This window comes from Vanellus vanellus (genome assembly GCF_965231255.1).
Source record: "Vanellus vanellus genome assembly, chromosome: Z".
Classification (NCBI taxonomy): Eukaryota; Metazoa; Chordata; class Aves; order Charadriiformes; family Charadriidae; genus Vanellus; species Vanellus vanellus.
This window is the reverse complement of record NC_138908.1, coordinates 34,635,431-34,655,855: the sequence shown is the minus strand read 5'-3', so window position 1 is coordinate 34,655,855 and position 20,425 is coordinate 34,635,431. Positions and strand designations below refer to the sequence as shown.

The window sequence follows — 20,425 nt, the reverse complement described above, 5'->3', positions numbered from 1 at the left end:
CATGCCCAATACTACGCAGGAATCATGCAGAGTGGAGACACGACTCCCCACAGCAACAGTCCTTTCCCATGAAACTGTCCTTTTCTCTCTGGAATTCCTCAATTCATTCATTGTGCCTTCCAATTCTGACACCACAACGAGAACCTCGAACAGCTGACTGCCTCGTATCTCTATTTCAGATGTGCAACAGAATACGTCTCATCCTCAGAGCAGTCCATCCTGGGCACTGAGGCAGTCAGGGAGGGGTGTCCCATGTGCAAACTAGTATCTGGCCAGGTAATTAAACTTATTATCTTAAGGCCTGTGGGTAAGAGATGAAATAAAATTATGCTAGTCAGCTTCATTTTGCCGTCTCCTAGCTTGAATTTGTAACCAGTGTAAGTCAGTCCATCCATTTCTATTTGATTACACAAATTATTTTACTAATGTAGTACTAAAATCAGCCAAAGAACAAGACAGCCATTACAATCATTTATATTTCCCTAAAACACCATCAAAAATTAACTGAACACTGAAAATATCACTCAACATCTCTTTTACAGATCCAACTTTGAGAATAAGGCCACAATATCTAAACGTAACAGGTAGGGCTGTTTTTAATCCTTCAAAAAACATACTGAAATGCTAACAAAGTATTTGTAGTTCTTCAACTTCTTAATCAAAAAATTCCTAAGTAGCCTTACTTTAGGATTTACTGCCCTCACAGGAAGGTTCTACATATCTCATATGTACCAATCATATTGCCCAGTAGATGGCATCCCATGACACCAATGACATTTATACAGCAGGTCCAAGAACTTTGCCACCATCAATGCAAATAAAAACACCGAGTGAACATTTTAATTTTTTTTAAATGGACCCCAGAAACAGTGGTGGTTTCACTACCACTTTAGCTGAAACTGGCCAAAAGAGGAAAGTTGTTTTCTCAGAACTCCAGATGGATCATGTAACAGCCAACTAGTAATGTGCATGCACCTTTCTTTTAAATATTACCTCTTTCAAAAAAAAAAATCCAACCAACCAAAAAAAAAAAAAAAATCAGTATGAATTTATTGGTCACTGTCCAAAAACAGTTGTAAAGTTCATTTGCCCAAGTACCAAATCACTCAAAAAGGAGATACTATACAAGTATTTCTGTAAGGTGAAATTTAAATACTGCTCATTTATTCTTACCTGAAATAGGCCAAAGCAGGTTCTGTACAAGCACACACACATAACCTCAATCAGGTCTTGTCAATATTAAATATAGATTCTCTCCACACAAAAAAACAGCAATCACTTCTTTTGTAAACATTTTACATCCAAATCTGCAGATTCTTTCACCTCTCTAAATATAATGCTGAGACACCACACACATAAACCAGAAACTGCTCCAAAGGCTGCTGTAAACTCTGGACTTACTATCTAGACATCATTTTACCAAGATTCATTATACAGCCTACGATGCAAAACAACTACTTTCATGACAAGGTAGGTAGAACACCTTCCCATCCTCCGTAACAGAGAACAAACTTGTCTACACCGAAAAGACAGACAAAGTAACACACATCCTTGTGCAAAAACATAGCAAGCAAGCATGAATAAAAAAAGGATTTTAACAAGTTCACAGGAGTCCTGGGAAGCTCCTTCAGATAAGATAAGAAAGCAGCTGCAGGAGACCAATTCTAAAACATTTTTTAACTAGCTATTCTGCTTCTATCTAATGAATTTTGTTTAGCAAAATATAAATGCGTAACCCACCTTTACTAGAGGAGAGTTTGAAATCACCTAAAAAAATATTTCTATGCATTCTATTTTCTGTTCTATTACTTTTGTAAGTTACTGCAAACACCACAAAACAGGAAAAAAAAAAAGTTCTCCAGATATATTAGGCAAAAAAAAAAAAAAAAAAAGCATATTAAATAGTTACTGACAATCTAAACAGTGTTTTCTAGGCTTCGTATCCTGGTCAGAGTCTTCAGTAATTGTTCCTTGAATTCAGACAGAGAAAATTAGGTTATAGTTTTAAGTCCTGGCCTCCTACAGCACAAAGATGTTTTCACTTGGAGTACCGCAGACTTCTACATTTTCAACAAAAAATGTCAGGTACCTTTTCTGAATAGAGTATTACATTTAACACATCTAAACATTTAGAAACCAGCAGAATACTGAACCAGTCATGAGAACTGACTCACAGTGAAAGGTTTTGCCAGACATATTTAAGACTTTTAAAGTAGAACTAGGAACAGTGTACATTGCAAGAATTTGCAGTCAAGCACACTTGGATTCTAAATTAATATTTGATACTCTTTCTCACATAAATCAATTAATATAATTTGAGTTGACCATCAAAACCTGCTAAAATAATGTAAATACATTAAACAAATTGCAACACATTTATCAGAACACAGAAAGTTTGCTTTCCATTACAAAGGGAACTGGCACCAGACATGATCTTATTTAACAATGCTGTTAATCTGGAAAATGGTAAACAGCATGTGAATTCTATTAACAAAAAATACTTAAACTGAGGAAGCCATAAACAATGCCAGGGAAAAAAAAAAATAACAGTAAGAGCGCTGGGCTAAATCCTGTATCTAGTAAAATCAGTGGCAAAGTTTCTCATTTAATAGGACAGGACCAGGTTCCTGAGTTTCTTTCAGGACTAAAGAGACAACAGAAATATCCAGCTCAGGCAAACACCAAATAAAAGAGAAATGGGCAGGCAGGGGAGGAATAACAAACATATAAAACTCATTTGTATAAGAAACACTGAGAAAATCCTAAAGAGAAATTAAACAGAAGAACTGTTTGAGTTGCAGGGCTCTGTTGAGCCCTGTAAGAACTAAGAGGTGGTCTTCTCAGATAATAAACCTTTGCATATTGTGGTTTAGAGTGCTATTTAAGACTGATAAAACAAGGAAAAACATACAAGGAAAATAAGACATGTGCCATCAGGCATGGGAGAGAACTCAGCAGCATGACTCAACTGAGCAGAGAAGTTAAAGTGCTTGAAGACTCAATAGTCTTGAGTCCTGTTTTCTATGAGCCACTGTTTCAGGCAAATAAAAGAGAAAAACATCAATACTCAACACAGCTGGCAGAGACAGAATTCATCTGTCTTCCTTGCAAATTCTTACCTTTGCAAAAAAGCTTAGCAGAAATTAAGTACTCTATTTCAGGTACACCATACACATAGCTCTCGTGTCTGGAATACACACTCAGCTTTACTTCCTTTTGCGCTATCAGACTCACTCCTGACCCTCTTAAACATTCCCCAAAGAGACAAACGTGGCAAGCTATTCTACCCTGCAGCACAGACAAGAGGTAAAATCGAGTACGGGCAGCAGTGCAGGAAGCAGACAGCACTGGTTGGGCAACCAAAGAGCTAGAAGTGAAAGACAGAAAAGTCTTCATGCAGCAAGTGGTCCAGCTCTTGCAGTAATGCCTTGTGACACCTCTCAGGATAGCTGAGACTCACAGTAAAGACTTGAACAAAGTGGTCAGGAATAACACAGACTTTTCATGTCAGGAAAACACATGCAGAAAGCAGCTGGGAGGGAAAGAAGTGGTTCTCCTCTTCACTAAAGAAAGCAGTGATGTCTGATACACGGCAGACAGTCATACCCAGATTCCTCCCTATCACCCAATTAAGTCTACGGAGAGGAGCACAACACTACTTTCACACTTACAGCCTACCTTCAAAATCACCATTTTGAATGGTACCACTATGTCATAAAATGATTTTATCTTTCCCTAACATCTAAGAACTTGTAAAAATAATTTCTCTGAACACAATGTAGAATGATAAGTTTATTTTAAAAGATGGTAATAGGAGGTTGAAAACCTACAGCATATTCCTTTAAGTAGTAGTAATATTCTACCCTGGGCTTTCTCAGGCATTTTTCTTGGTAGGAACATAAACAGACTGTCTTGGCAACCACTTTTACTCCCACTCTTTGTTACAGTGAACAGCTTCTCAGGCCAGTAACATGCCTGCAAACTACAATTGCTTATGATGTGAAAGCTACACCAGAAAAATAGTGTGGGAAATGCAGTAACCTAAAGCAAAAAAGGTTTCATGCCTACTTTGGTCAGGCTTGAAGTTTGTTTCATTCCTCCATCCCCTTCTTTCCGATTCTCCATGGCACATACTTCTTTGCTAATTGCTTATATCTTCCTTGGATTGGCAACCCAACCATTTGCCAGCAATACCACATGCCTACCTTTCTCTTTCTTCCTCTCATAAGGAAGAGTTTCCATTTAGCTTTATTACTTGTTTTTCGTCTCATCTCACACCACGTATGCATAACAAACCAAAGATTATCAGAATATTACCTTCTGAACGCTTCCCTGACAGACCTATCCATCCTTTACAAAGATATCCAACTTACTTTTCAGAATAACTTACTAACCACCCCAACTACTTGAAAATGAGTCAGATAATTTTCCTAAATAGCTTTCAATCACTAAAAGTCATCACTGATTTACAGATCACAGTTAATGAATCTTCAGTACCTTAGTCTTTTTACTGTAATTAGCTCGATCTCTTAAACAAGACTTTTTTATTTAAGAAAAACTGCTTTAAAAAAAAAATATTTCTGTTCAAACCTGTCCTCAAAGTAAACCCGATTCTCAGGAAAAACACTACACAATTGGATTTTTAATCCAACATACTAAAAAGGAAAGCATCACTTGGGACAAGCATGAAAAGAAAGTTAAGTCTGTCAAACCAGATAACAGAGGATCAATTTACTGTAGAAAACATGAAATTTCAAGTTTATCAGCTTCACTATTATTTTGCCATAAAATCCCAATCAAATTAAGAACTTTCAAGACAGGAAGGAAGAGTTAATTTTTATTCCTAGAACTGAAAGTAGCCACCTCCAATTTCAAAGAGAAAAAACAATCTCTATCTTTATCTGTATAGAAACTGAAGATACATTAAGGTCATATTCAGGGCACCTGTTTTCAGTTGGAGGGGGGAAAACAATAACACTGAACACACCAATCACTGTGGTTTCAATGTAACTGTTTTGTTGCAGGTAGAAAAGCTAAAAGGTAGAATAAAGACAAAAAAAAAATTTTTTCTATCCAGCCAAAACTCAGATCTCTGAAATCCTTATGTTAAATTTTAATGAAGCAAATTGCCAAGCATTCTGACTTACAACAGAATAGTCAGACAGATACCACAACTCCTGTCACCTTCCTTCAGACAAAAGCCTTCTGCAGCCCCTTATCCTTACTCTGAATAGGAGACAGTCATTCAGCCTCGCTCTAGAAGATGACATTCAGAAATAAATTACCTCAAAAACATTTGGAAAACTGCATTTGCACAAAGGATCAACACCCAGATGAAAACAGTCTGAAACTTACAGTCCCAGAGGAATACTTAGTACAGGAACCTAATTTAATGATTGAATGACAACTAAAAAAAAAAATAATCTTATTTCCCAGAGTTCTAAAAATTTGGAAATTAAGCTTTAACAAAAGAAATTTTTCTAAATAAAAGTAACAGCAATTTATAGAGATGTTTTTCTTTATTTGCTGAAATACAAGAATAAAGCAGGTGCCTAGTAATACAGTATTTTATCAAAATATATAACGTACCTCACTTCGTACTTTTAAGAAACAAGGATAGGGAGTGTCAAAACCCATTAGGTCTCACCACTCCTTACTATAGGCTCAGATGCCATGCTGCAATTACAAAAGGCACAAAACAGTATTTTAAGGACAAGGGAAAAAATCAACTGTACAAACAAACCTGATAGACCTTCACTGAAATAAGTTCTTAAATGACCTGTCTATTAGAAAAAAAAAAAAAATGCTATAATATAAAGATACTACTGAAGAAAACCTAGATAACGAAGCTGGAGACTCCAAAGATATTTTTACTGTTTTACCTCAATTTCTGCATCTTGGAAGTACAGACACAGTGTATTCCTAACACTGAAACCAGCAACTTTTTCTTTACATTTTCAGACTAACCTACAAGATCTGTTCTACATTTCCCACTGACTCCGCTTGAATTCCACACAGAAAGGTAGTTTCCACCCACTAAACTGCTGAGCTGTTTCAGGTTCTCAGATGTTTATGAGCAAAACCACTCACCATCATACTTGCATATTCTGTAGTTAGTACCTTCTCTAAGCACATAAATATTTTTTAAGACCACCTCACTGCACACTGTGTTGGATTCTCAAGTTTGATTTGGGTATGTCAAACATGCAACCAGTTTTACCATGACAACAGCACAGCCTTCTAGTCTACAGATACCCATAACTGTGTGAAATTCCATTTACCTTGGTAGTCTTCAAGGTGCTGTCAATGGGGAGCAGAGACAAAGCCAGACCTTCAGCTCATTCATTCAGCAAAACAGAATGTCCACATTCCCGGTACAACTTTACACCAACTGTTATTTAAAAAGGTTTTCTGAGCTCTCTATAGACTGTTAAAACACACAGCTCCTACAGGGAACAGTAAGTGCTAACTACTTTCCTTCCAGACTCTTCCACATGTGCTAAAGCTGGCAGCTACAGCTTCACTTATACACCTCTCAGCAGAGCAATGAAACTCAGAAGCAATCCAGCACCTCTTACCTTCCCAAAGTTTACAATTCTGTATTAATTTTTCGGGAAGAAAGAGGTATGACATCGCACCTGAAATACTGTCCACAAAATATATTTTACAGGTAAAATTTTGAAGTTTTTTTTTTATTTGCAGACATCTTTCAGTACAGGTAACAGACCCACATACAGCAACTTAGAGCCTATGGTACAGCCAACACTGAGTCCATTTTTCTTGTGTAAAACATCTTCTAGTTCTACAACTGTTGCAGAAGGAAAACAAAAGGATTCACAACCCTATTACTTACACACAACTTCTTTACATCTTCTTTACCCCTAAGGTCTGCTTTGTCTTGAATATAGGTCATTAGACCATTGAAAGTTATGTCCTCTGTAGTTTCTCAAGAGTCCCAGCAGCTTCTCTAGAGTTCCTGGATTAAGTGGAAGAAACTACAGTATGGACCTTTACAATTGCTATACACCGCCAGGATCTCCAAACGCTTAGCACTATGAAAGAGCGTGCAGGCAGCGCCATTTTACAGATTACTGACAATGCAATGTCATATTACACAAGTTAAGGAAGTGTCTTCTTTCTTCAAAAGCATTAATTTGTGAATAAGGACATTAGAAGAAAGGAAAAATAGGTTTGGAAGAAATTCAACACATTTTAATGCAAGCACTACAAACAGTATTCATCAGCTGATGACATGAAATATTTGCTGTGAAAAAATACATCATGGTATTCCTCAAAGCTAGAGTCTGGAGTTGTGCACCTCAATCAATTATCACCCCAAAGTACTTTATTCTTGGACAGATAACTGTATTCTGGCATGTAGTTCTCAACAATCCGCTCCTTGAATTCCTAGTGTTTTCAGGAACAAAAAATTAACTGAGCTTTGAGGTACAATGAGAATGATACCTCCCAGTAACCGGACGCAATGCTTAAGAGCTGAATAATGTCATAACAAACTATAAAACAACCCCAAAACCTATTAAAATCCTCCATTTATATTATTTTTTTAATGTGACATCAGTTAAACTTGAGAATTTGCATCCTGCAGATCCTCTGCTTCTAAATAAACTTCAGACAGCAGTTTGGAATAACATGAGAACAAATTTGAAGCCGTTTTCTCAGCTCCTCACAAAAGTCTTCCAGAATAAGGAACTCTTGGTATGCTGTCAGAAAGTAAAGAGAAAGTCAGAAGAAACTTCAGAAACTGCAGTGGTAGAACTATGTCTGTCCAGTTGCGATTTATGTTCCACCACTATTACTATTGGTGAAGCTGCTCTCACAGAGTCAATTTCATCAGTGAATCACAAGGTGCTTCTCACTACAGAAATTTTCCACTTGCCAGAGACAATCTACACCTCAGACACTATTTGTGTTAGGCACATCTCATCGTTAATGCCTATATTAAAAACACATGCAAATATTTGCAGTAATTCAAATATTTGCTTTGTTGAAGTGAAAGTGAGGTGATGGTATCTTGAGCACAGACAAGCCTTTGTGCCCAAGCTACATATTTCTTCAGAGCCAATTTCATCCTAACTATCATGAAAGAAATTCCAATCCACAAAGGTTTATAGTCAGACTCCCAGCAGTTTCAAATTCATCCCAGGTGAACACCAATTTCTAAGCATATAGAATCATAGAATTGCCTAGGTTGGAAGAGACCTTGAAGATCATCAAGTTCAACCATCAACCTAACACTGCCAAAACCACCACTAAACCATGTCCCTAAGCATCACGACATATGCACAGCTAATACACACACAAACTGATAAGTTATGCAAAAATACATTACCAGTAAAGCTGAACATTGTTTCTTACCAGAATTTGGAAGTAAAAACAGAAGTTACTGACCATCACACAAGAAGTCCTCACATGACTATATCCTAATGCATTTCTGACCTTGAAAATCTTGTGTGATCTATTGCTGCTGGAGGTAGGATACTTGAGATAGTTATCCAGAGAGTATAATCTATTTAACAGCTCACAGCACTGCTCTCCAATCAGGCACCTCCAGGACACCTTCATTCAGCCTCCAAGTAATTCTAAAGCTGCCATGAAATTCCCGCCAAACTATCAAGCATCTGGAAAGCAACTCTGTACAAAATTTACTTAGAAATTGGTTTAAAATTACAATCTGAATATGAATACTGCTGTTCTCAAACTGCTTTATCCCATCTGTCACATTAATTCATGCTAATTTCTACATTAACTTTATAGGGAAAGACTCCACCTCATCCTTTCCATTTTTTACGTTACATACAGTGAGAGCTGGCCAATAATCTCCTTCAGCCAAGAATATTGGCTACTTTAGTATCAATAAGCTAACAGAAGTCGGAGTTTAAATATCATCTACACTAGGAATCAACTGTTACTAAAGAGTTTTGTAAACAATTACTCTCCTCAACAATTAAAGAATTCAACAGTCATGTCCTAGACTAGTAAGTAACATTTTCGCTACCAAAGCCACCTCATCTCATCTAGCAAACAAAACCAAAACACAAATCCATCTCTGTAATAGGTCAGAGAAACCACTGGCTAGAAACATTTTCAGCAATAGCCATTTTCTGAAATAAGCAAGGGGTAGTTGTGCTACTAAGAAACACTAGAGCTTTGCTTTTTGAAGAGTCTTACAGAGGCAGGCATTAAACTTCTATTGCACTTGAATCCAACATGGGTCTACAGCTTCCCCAGGTGGTTTTGAAAATCCCACCCTAGAGCACTCTAAGGAGGAAAGTAGGAGAGGAAGAGCATAGTAAAGGCAAGGAAGAACAATGACATGGAAATAAGAGGGTGAAAGACAAGAGATTAAAGCCAAAAAGACGGAAAGCAAAGAAGATAATTTATCCTACCAGAGACAGCACCTCTTGTCAGTCAAGACAAGAAACATTGCCTCCCAAAAAGAATCTGGCACCAGGAAGTGGCAGAAGTGATGGGGGAAGACCAAATCTGACCTGAGGTAAGAAAAAAAAAAAATGGAGTTATGATTTTGTTTTTTAAACTTTGTCTGTTGCTTCATCTTACTTTCACAATATATTTAAAAAAAAAAAAAAAGATTTTTTTTTTATTAATGTCTTTCTTCAGCTGGATTTTGTCAGTGATGACAGTGGGATATAATTCAAATGTAGAACAGGATCAATAGTATTTTGATAAAAATGTGAAATTCTATGTGAATACTGGAATTAAAAAGAAATTTTAAGTAATGTAGGGAAGTTGTATAAAGTGATAGCTGCAAACAGTATATGCCACTGAAATGTCCCAATGAGTCAAAAATTTGGAAGAATGGACCTGCATCTATAAAACTCACTACAATTGAGTACAAGACCACTAATTCCTATCTACAGGAGACTGTCCTGAGTGCCTTCTGGCAAGACAAGATCTTCACCTGATATCCCACATGCAAATGGGAGCAACATCATGGTCTCCTGTGGCCAGGTTCCCTGTTTAATTGTAACAAAAAAGTTCTGCCCATGTCTCCAGCTGAAAATGGGGTGACTTTTAGAGAAAGTCTCCTAGAAGCTCCAAATAAAGCAATCACAACAGCAAAAAAATACACACTCACAAAATTCACTGCAGGGTGACAAATGGGCAATAAAATGAATTCTTGACAATGTCCCACAATTTCGCTTGGTACAGACCTCACTTAACTTCGTAAATGTCAATAAGGCAAATAAAACTATTTTAATAGCTCTAAACTGAAACTTTGGGCTTATACATATATTCAAAACAATGAATCTAATGAGCTTGTCTCTACATTCACACTTAATTCAAAGCCGTCTTACTTCATTGTGTCAATATTATAGTAGTGCTACGCAGAGATAAAAATGCGGATAATCATAAGGACCATACGTACAAAAAAACAACTGGAGTAAGCATCTGGTCAAACCAGATGTTCAGACAATGTTTCAGGGAAAGGTGTAGGAACCAAATGGGACAAAAGATTTGAGCCACTTGACAGCCACATTCAAATTGGAAATAATTAAGAGACCAGGAGTATCAATTTTAAGATAAAATTCAAAACTTCAGTTGTTTAATCTGGATACTAAGTAGCCTCAAGAATCTTCAGTGAAAAATTTCTCCACAATCTCATTACATACTGTATGAAAAAGTACTTCAGTTTTAATCATACTCTTGAACTCAAGAAATATCTTCTTGTATTCGAAAAGGGAGATTTCTGACTGTCACACAGATGATGCCTTTCTTTCAGATTCCCTCTCCATATCAGCCATTGTGAGGTAAACACCTTTTCAATTTCCATCCATACAGTAATTCTCCCTCGTATGTGTCCCGAATCACTAACAGCACTCTTTTCAAGTTCTCTGAACTCAATGTGCCCGAGTTGCTCACAATGCCTTATAGTGCTGTTTCTGTACAGGTGAGCAACACTGCTGCCTATAGATAATCTTGAACACCTCTTCTCCATTTTCAGAACCTACAGCTACCAAATCCACTCATCTATTCTAAATCCTGTAGAGGGAAGAATGCACTGCATGGGGAGGAATTAGGCCAAGTGATTCCAAGAACAAGAACCATGAAAACTCACAGCCTTGCTCATATTAAAATATATGTATCCTAGTATCAACCCATGATCCGAATCCATAGGAAATGCAAGCTAATCCAACTACATCCCTTTCTACAAGAATACCACCTCACTCAGTGCACCAGGGCATGTGGTGTTCAGTAAACTAAAAGAAAAGTCTCTATTTATTTTATCATCACTGGTCTGTCTAAGCCTTTATTTTTCACACACTTCAAAAACTTTGCATTGCCTATGGATTTTCTCACTGCCTTTTCCCCGCAAGCATTTCTCTACAGCATTTCAGTGCAGCACAAATATCAAAGAATTAACTTTAACACCACTTCTAAGCAGTATCTTCCTTCTTCTGAAATAGAGAAAAACTAAGGCATGTAAAGATTAAAACTGCAAGACCACTGAATCCAGTTGCCCAATCTGAGGTGCCAAAGAACAGATTTTTCAGAAGCTCTGATTTTCTAGAGTTAAGTGGGGTGTTTTCAAAGTTTATTGCTCAGTTACTACAGTTGCAGTCATGAAGGCTCTGATCCCAAAATCCCTAATCAGGCCTTCATAACATCCGGAACAAACAGCTAACAGCCACCTGTGAATTCCTGCTGAAGTGATTTGCCTAGCAGTTCACACAAACTCTGCAGCAGTGGACAGGAGGGTCGATCCAGCTCTCCACAACAAAACGCCACTGTCAACACCTCAACCATCCTGTCTTTCTGTAATGTCTCTACCTGCTCATTTGCTGTATACTACCAAACCCAGAGTAGTGGCCTAACATACAAACCCTTCCTGCGCACCTTAAAGGAGGCAGGGATGGCATGGAGTAGATAATATGCAGCTGTGTAATTACACAATGCAGATACTCAAAGAAGGTTGAATTAGTAGTGCTAAATTCTGGCCCATCCTAACTCCTGAGCACTGTTCTTCAAATCTGCTTCTGTGTCCAGCAGTTTCTTGAATGTAGTAACACTTTTTGTATTAGTTATTACTCTGCTTTTGTATTTCTTAACAGTACCTGAAGTAACAACAAAGACGTAACTATGAACAGTGACACCCACAACTTTTCCTCAAATGTTATTAGTAATGTAAACATGCAAAGTTATTTGAAAAGCTTTCTTCTTTTTATTTAACATGTACGAATTTTATTTGTCCAGAACTGCTCAAGCAACTTGCATGGCTCTCTAAACTTCCCCTGAATCCCTTCTAGTCACTAGTTCAGACAAACATTTGGAAGCAAAAGTTATTTCACCATTGGCTTCTCTCTTCACCACCACCCAATAATGTTAAAACTATCACAGTTCTGTTCATTTTTCTGCTTAAGATACTGGCTATCAATCCTTTAACACTGATCATTTCAATTTAATCTTTTTCTCCTGTTTCCCAAAGAGGATTTGATCTATGGCATTACTTATCACAAACCTCAGAGAAAAAAAATGGTCTCTCTTTACAGGTATCTTTGGAGGACCTTGTTCACAGACTCTGCAAGGACAGCAGCATATTGGTTTACAGACAGTATGTTTCCTAAACCACCAGAGCCAGAAACCTTTTTTAAAGTGAAAACCTAGCTTCCTCAAAACCAGTATATCAAGTCAAAATATCACCTATGTGTCCAGATCTTTTTATTATTAAATGGTGATTTTTTTCTTACTGAAAACAAACAACGGTTTAATAATAAATCAGTGTGTTACAGTATTTCCAATCACATTTACAGCTAGTTACATTTAACATTAACACTTTTTGTGTCCTAAACATAGCTCTTGCTAGTTAAGTTATCGCATTAACTCATTTGCGGATACTGCACTACAGCTGTAATTATATACATTAATACGCTACCATAGAGTAGCACTAACAGCAGTATGAAATACTTTAATGTATGCAGTTAGAAAATGCTTTGTTGGAGTCAAATATTTGTGCACATTCAAAAAACTTCACTGTTTTATGTTACCTGTACAACTTAATCTGGATTTATTTTCTTAAAAATAGATCTAAGCAACAACATAAAGAATTTATAATTCTTCTGCATTGTGGAACAGCAAAATTCTATGTTTGGAGAAGACATAAGCAAAGTATTCAAATGCATCAGAGGGCAGCAACTTATAACTGGTCTCATAGATGCAGGTTTCATTATTAAATGCAGTGTTTCACCAACACAGTATCTTGAGTACTTTGTATGAAAAATATGTCATCTTATTGCCTGTTTTAAGAGCTTTACATGCAAAAATAGATTAATGCTGCATTTAGTGGCAATTCTATAACTGACACTAGATGAAATATTATAAGTTACGCATTAACTGTTGAGTAGTATTTGTCTTGACAGAAGTTTGTAGTACCCTTCTGCAGCTCAAGTATGACACAGCTATTGCATAATTACAAGGGGTAGCAATTACTCTTGCTTTAAATGTATTCAAAAAGTTTGTTAGGGATAAAAGTTTTGTTTATGTTTTGTGTTGTGATCATACAGAAAATGTCATCAGACCAGAATCCTAATCTGTTCATTGTACAGCTAGAGCACTGGAGCTAACATTACCCTTACATTAGCTGTTCTCAAGTGATTGGTATGTATTCAAATGTAACTCAGATTTCTAGAATTTCAAAGACCAAGTTCTGTGTATTTCTTTAAGATGTACTTATTTACCCTTCTATTACAAATAAACACTTGATTTAAAGATCTCTATGCAAGACATTTATACATGCACTCACAAAAAAGAGGAGCCCTCAAACAGAAAGAGCTTGAAGCCAGCAGAGAACATTTGGAAACTCCACACGGTCCTGACAGTCACTGCTCTCCCTTCCTAGCTTTGTTACCACCATCCATTCACAACTTTGCTTCACGTGGGACTAGGACTAACTGCAGAGCTTTGCCGATTCGTAAGAAACACTGACAAACAGGCACCATCAAAAACAACCACTTGCATTGCTGCTTGCTCTTTGAAGCTTAAAGAATATATCCCTTAGTGAAAATATGAAACAAAGTATGGAACTGGGGCTGGAAGTGGGCTGCAGAGTGTGCAAGACCAAGAATCAAGCGGTGTAGGCAGTGTGGTGCTAGGAGCCTCCTGGAGTGCTGGGTGTAGGGAACCTGAAGCCAGGCCCTTGTATGACCGGTAATACCACAGCAAACTAGTTTCACATAAGAAGTTGCAAAAAAGTCTTCCAATGATATTCCTGGAAGTTGTCATTCTCTATTTTTCTGCTGTCCTGGGTGGTGTCTACTGCCATACAAGAGAATCACTACCAGATGCACATCCACAGAAAGAAAATGCATCCACAGAAAGAAAATCTGCCATATGCATAATACTTTCTGTTACACTTTCTAGAGTTTAAAAAAAAATTACCTATCTGCTCCTTGTAGGCTGCCAAATATTACACCACCACATACTCCTCAACAGAGGGGCTTACCCAGAGAAACATAGTGTGTCGCTCCTATAAAGGAAACAACACAAAATCCAAGACCAGGGGGTGACTTCATGTTACATTCTAGAAAACCAAAGGCACATAAGAGCTAGTCTCTTAACACTAAATCACAGAACAAAAATGGTCCTGAAAAATTAGAAACAACTAGTAATAATAGCAAGAGCTGGATAAACACAGCTACTTCTGACAGTATTGCCAAAGTCTTTTAAACACGGAATGAACACTTCAAGAAAGAGCAACAATAAATTCTAGTTGTGCCCATTTTCCTGAATTCAGGAGAAACGTGAGCCCAGACTCATGTGAAATGAGAGCACAGTGAAAAGGCAGGCTGTGGTCAGACTTTTTCTGAAGGATAGCAACAACTCTCTTTTTTTTTTTAAAGCAACAGATTATATTTTATGGATTATTACACCAAAGAAAACAGTCAAGAAACCCCGATGGAAAGTAAGCTTAAATCTCCATCAGATGCTTCACGGGACATAAAGTCCCAAGACTTTGGAATTCCAACTTATCCAGCATCTACCCTTTCAGAGACAGCCTTTCCCATCATAAAATTGGTACAACATCCAGATTCTGTCAGGAGCAATCAATGAGTCTTGTAACTTCCACGATGTGCCATTTTAAAGGAAACACACAGAAAACGTATCACTGATTAAACATGATTAAAACTTGTTTTTCCCTATACCTTATTCTTCCAAGACGGCCCTTCCCAAACTAGTCACACTGGATCAAAAATCATCATCTGTGAATGACACGACACAGATCTGAAACAATAATTACTTTTTTTGAATATTTAATTTCTAAAGTTTTGTTAGAAATCTGGAAAACCAAGTCTCCAAACCTCTTTTCCATGAAGTTGGAACAGCATGCCTCCCATATTAATATGAGGTATATTTTTTATGAGGCATATAATTAAAGTTGACTACAACAAAACATCTGATGTGAAGAAAGAAAAGAAACACTGAGAAACTAAGAGACAGTATATTTTTAATAAAAATATATCACAATGATACAGTGGCAGATGTCATTTTTAATCTCACAGTGTTCACACTCAAGCATGTGTGTGTGCAGACACACATCTGAGGAGTCTACATCTGTAATACGAAGTTACCAAAACTCACACTCACTTATCAGGAAAGAAAGAAAATTGTTTCCATTTTTTCCTAACAGGGCATGTCTAGAAAGAACAAATACTGATAAATCTGCTTCAGCAAGAGAGTATTAGGCCTGGTTTTGTTAACAGTGACTCCTAAAAATATCAACAAATATCCAAGCAAGGGAATGTAATTTTCCCTGCTACAAACAGAACCTAACACACAATAGAAAAATTTATGATATAGTCTCCATCAGAAACATACTTACAAAGAAACCTACTTTCAAATTTGCTCTGTCTTAACAAAAAGGCTGCTCCAGGACTGAAATGTCTTTTTAGCAAACTTCACCACCTTTTATAACAGTCCATGCACTTACCACTGAAAGACACCAAAGAACAACACAAAATATCACTCCCGTAATTTTAACCCGTTCAAGCTAGAAAAGCTTGTATTCTACTACTGCACTTTAAAGAAACTATCGTGGATAGTGGATAATCTCTGCATCACAGCAGAGATTACAGACTGCATAACTCCACATCCCTAACAACAACTTTGTGATCAATGTTCATTTAATTCACTATTGTCAGAAACTGCATCTTTAATCATAAATAAGAAGCGAACATTATTAGCCACAAATGTTGAGTTCTCCTGTAACATTTCAATCAAAACATTTTAAGATTAAATAAGAGAGAAATGAAAAATTAGGTAAGATAGAGAAAATGGAGACAGGTGCTGAATTAAGTTCCTAACATGGCAGAAAGTTAGCTTTTCAGGAGACAAACCCCGACTTTACAGAGTATTTTAATATTAGTCCAAGTACCTTACCCGGTGGTAAGGACAGGAAAATCGAGCGACTTTCTCTCCTGTTTTCACACTCCCATCTTCTTCCTGTAGAAATTCTTTTCTTAGCTTCCAGCTCTCTCTCCATCCTACTCTTTTTGACTAATTCTGAACTATCCACTCAACTCACCCCCGGCGGTAAATACAGCGTGACCAGGGCACACATACACACAAAACACGTTTCCCTGAAGGCCTCTCTTAACGCCTCAAACCATGCCACTACATCAGCACTGGTCTCCTCTGCCACAAGCCAAAACAGAGTGAAAACAGGCAGCTCCCAGTGCTGCCAGCACACAAGCCACCCCTCAGGCACGACCACGCAGGCTGCCCGCACACCTCATCCCCCAGGCCCCGTCCGGGGCCCGGCTCTTCTACCCGCCCGCCGGGCGCGACCCCCGGCACCACGCGGGGCCCCGCTCCTAGCCCGCTCCCCCGGGGCGCCAGGCCGCCCTCCCGGCACGGGCCCCTGGCCCACCGCCCCCCCGGGGCACCGTGCCCGACCTGACCCGCCGCGGCGGCCGACACGTCGGCAGGCCGCCCCGCGCCGCCGCCCACCCCGGCCGGGCCCGCCGGGAGCCGGGCAGCGCCGCAAACCCGCCCGGCCCGGCCCCATCTCCCTCCGCCTGTCCTTCAGGCGGAGGAGCGGGGCGGAACAGCCCCCCGCCGCCTCCCTGCCCGCGCCCGCCGCCGGCCCGCTCCCGGCCCCGCGCGGCAGCAGGCCCCGGCTTCGAGCCCGGAGCGGCGGCGGGGGATGCAGGCGGGCCCGCCGCAGGCCCCGCGGGGAGACGGGCCGTAACGGCCGCGGCCGCCTCCCCTCCCCATGACACTGCAGAGCGGGGCCCGGCCGCCGCCCTCCGCCGCCCAGGCCTCCTTCCGCCGCCGGCTCCACGGGCCCCCCTCCCGGCAGTGGCGGCGCCATGATGATCCGCCCGAGAGGGCGCCGCACCAGGCCCTAACGCCGGGCAGGGCCCCGGGACGCGCCCCCGCCGCCGCGGCCTCGCGCCCTGCGCCGCTCACCTTCATGTCGGGACATCCTAGTCCAGAGGCAGCGGCCCAAGCCCGTCTCGGGGCTCCCGCGGGCTGCTTGGGCGCCGCTGCGGCCTGGCCCCCCGCCGCCGCCGCACGCACGGAGCGCCGGTGCGAGGAGAGGGGCCGAGGGCAGGGCCGGGAAGGGGGCAAAAATACAAGAGGCGGCGAGCAGCCGGTCTCCCTCCTCCTCCTCCCTCGCTCGCCCTGCGGGGGGCGGATCCGGCGGCAGCGGCTTCCCGGGCGCCGTGACACGGTGACTCTGGGCCCCGCCGGCTGCTGGCGCCGCCTCCCGCTCCGCTCCGCCCGCTGCCGCAGCGACGGCGGCGGCGGCGGGGCTGCCCGCCGCGCTGGAGCGCTCTCGGCCCCTTCCTCCTCCTCCCGCCCCGGCGGCGCTTCGGGAGGAAGAGGAAACACCCCGCCGGGGCGGCGGCCCTCCCGCGCGGGCTGCCGGGCCGGGAGTTGAGGGCGGCGGGGCGCTCCGGGAGGGCTGGCGGCGGTGAGAGGCGGGCTCCGAGGGAGGAAGCGGCCCAAGGTAACGGGGCCCTGCAGCGGGGCAGTCGACAAGACCAGTCTGACCCAGGGGAGATGCGGTTAATCAGCTTTTTGTGTAAATGCGGGGGGGGGGGGAGAGGGGGAGGGGAGGAGTGGCAGAGATCAGTGCGCATGCCCCGAACCGATTTTTCAATCACTGATAGCGTTACTCGTTCAGCCAGCTCTGGGGAGCGGCTCGCTTGCGGACTCCGGGGCAGGCACAGGGTTGACTTCCTTCATATTTTTTCGCCTTTTCCTTTGTGAGGCCTGCAGCGTACTCCTTCCAGAAGTATCCCCTAGTCAGGCTCCAGCTCAGTGAGGAGGAGGAGGCCCCACGTGCCATGTCATTGCACTCCAGACAAGCGCCTCGGTCTCTACAAACCATGACGAGTTTTTGTCCCATCATGGATTGTTTCCTGCCCTGTCATGAAAGTAGGCTAGTCTTGAGTGAAAAACCTGCAGCGTGGCCTGCGCTCCTTCCCTGGTTCAGATGTACAGGGTACATACATCAAGCGTCTTGATTCTGTGCTGCCTTTCTTACTATGACTTCCTGGCCTTCCCCCAGATTTCATCCTGAATAGCACCATCTCCCTCACCTTCTCTGTCCATGTTACTCCCACCTGCCTTCATTTTCCTCTTAAGTTTTCATCTCCTACCCTGCTCACGGCAGTCCTCTCTCTTTTATCTCTGACAGTCCAACACCTCCATCTTCTCCACAGCCCCCATATATCTACCCCACCCCTGTAATTCTTATGTATTCACACTGAAGTATCTCCTTAGTCTGTTTTGAAGGCCCTGAGGGCCCATGACAGAGCAGCCTAAGCATCAAGCTGCAGTGAAAGGCAGGAGTGAACAGGGGGTGTTGAAATGAGGATGTGCCAACCTCCTTCCTTGCACCACCTCCCTCCCATGCCAATTTTATTATATAGCCTCTGCTTCTCCCCTTTACATGCACGTGCACACTTTTGTCCCCTGTATTCAGGCCACCTGCTTCACTTCCATCTTTCCCTTGGCCACATATAGTTTCATAACCACACTGCCTACTGACAGTGTAACTTGGATCCAGTCTGTCTAAAAGTCCAGTGGGTTGGGGGCATTATCACTGGAAACAAGCAATACCCGTGCAATGGATAAGCTGTAGGAGAAACTGGGGGTCATTTTGGCTGATGGGAGCCAATGGCTTCACTGCTTCTGAAAGAACGAGAAGAATCAGAGACAGTATAGATTAAAAGTTTGCTCATGATACCAAACTGGGTGGGGTGGCTGACACCTCAGAGGGCCCTGCTGCCATCCAGCGTGACCTGGACAGGCTGGAGAGCTGGGCAGAGAAGAACCTAATGAGGTTCAACAAAAGCAAGTGCAAGGTCCTGCACCTGGGGAGGAAGAATGCTAGGCACCAGTATAGGTTAGGGGTGGATCTGCTGGGAAGTAGCTCGGAGGAAAAGGATCTGGGGGTTGTGGTAGACAGTGAATTATCCATGAGCAAGCAATGTGCTCTTGTTGCCAAAAAGGCCAATGGAATCCTGGGCTGCATAGGGAAGAGTGTGGCCAGTAGGTCGAGGGAGGTCATTCTCCCCCTCTACTCTGCACTGGTGAGGCCACAACTGGAATACTGTGTCCAGTTTTGGGCTCCCCAGTTCAAGAGGGACAGGGAACTGCTGGAGTGAGTCCAGCGAGGGGCAACTAAGATGATTAAGGGCTTGGAGCATCTGCCTTATGAGGAAAGGCTGAGAGAGCTGGGACTCTTTAGCCTGGAGAAGAGAAGGCTGAGGGGAGACCTTATTATGGCGTACAAGTATCTAAAGGGTGGGTTGAAGGAGGATGGAGCCAGGCTCTTTTCAATGGTTCCCAGTGACAGGACGAGGGGTGATGGGCACAAGTTAGAACACAGGAAGTTCCCTTCAAATACACGGAAAAACTTCTTTACGGTGAGGGTGACAGAGCACTGGCACAGGCTGCCCAGGGAGGTTGTGGAGTCCCCTTCTCTGGAGATTTTCAAGACCCGCCTGGATGCAGTCCTGAGTAATGTGCTCTAGGCAATCCTGCTTTAGCAGGGGAGTTGGACTAGATGATCTCTAGAGGTCCTTTCCAACTCTGAAAATTCTGTGATTCTGTGAAAAGCCTTGGTACTTCTGGAATTGTATTAGAGTATACCTGCTTGTGCAATAGTATGTAAAACACACCTGCATTATATCCTTCAGTGGGAATTTTGCTGATTATCTCCTCTGCAAATTCAGCAAATACTGCAAATGTAAGACTCCCAGGCTCCCAGAGATGAGCATGTGGCAACTCCAGCTGAGTGTGGAAAGAGGTGCGTAAGATAATTTGAAGGTCCTTTTACAAGGTCAGGGCCACCAGTAGAAAATATTCTTATCTTGTTAGTATTAACTTGATCATTCATATACTGTCCTTGTTTTGAACAATATTGTTTCTCAAG

At 41.5% G+C, this 20,425-nt stretch overlaps 1 protein-coding gene across 2 annotated transcripts in view; it reads right to left on the bottom strand.

Moving 5' to 3' along the window:
• The window catches only part of KCMF1 (potassium channel modulatory factor 1), a 64,727-nt gene extending 46,910 nt beyond the window's left edge, over positions 1 to 17,817 (bottom strand). The window contains exons 1-2 of one of the 2 annotated variants that reach the window (XM_082497585.1): positions 17,446 to 17,817; positions 16,414 to 16,476 (exon numbers count right to left, since the gene is read on the bottom strand). In XM_082497585.1, the coding sequence (XP_082353711.1) occupies positions 16,414 to 16,476; positions 17,446 to 17,461 (79 nt within the window). In that variant the 5' untranslated portion in view covers positions 17,462 to 17,817. The remainder of the gene's footprint in view (positions 1 to 16,413; positions 16,477 to 17,445) is intronic. The other variant, XM_082497586.1, reaches the window with a different exon arrangement.
• Between the last annotated feature and the right edge of the window lie 2,608 nt (positions 17,818 to 20,425).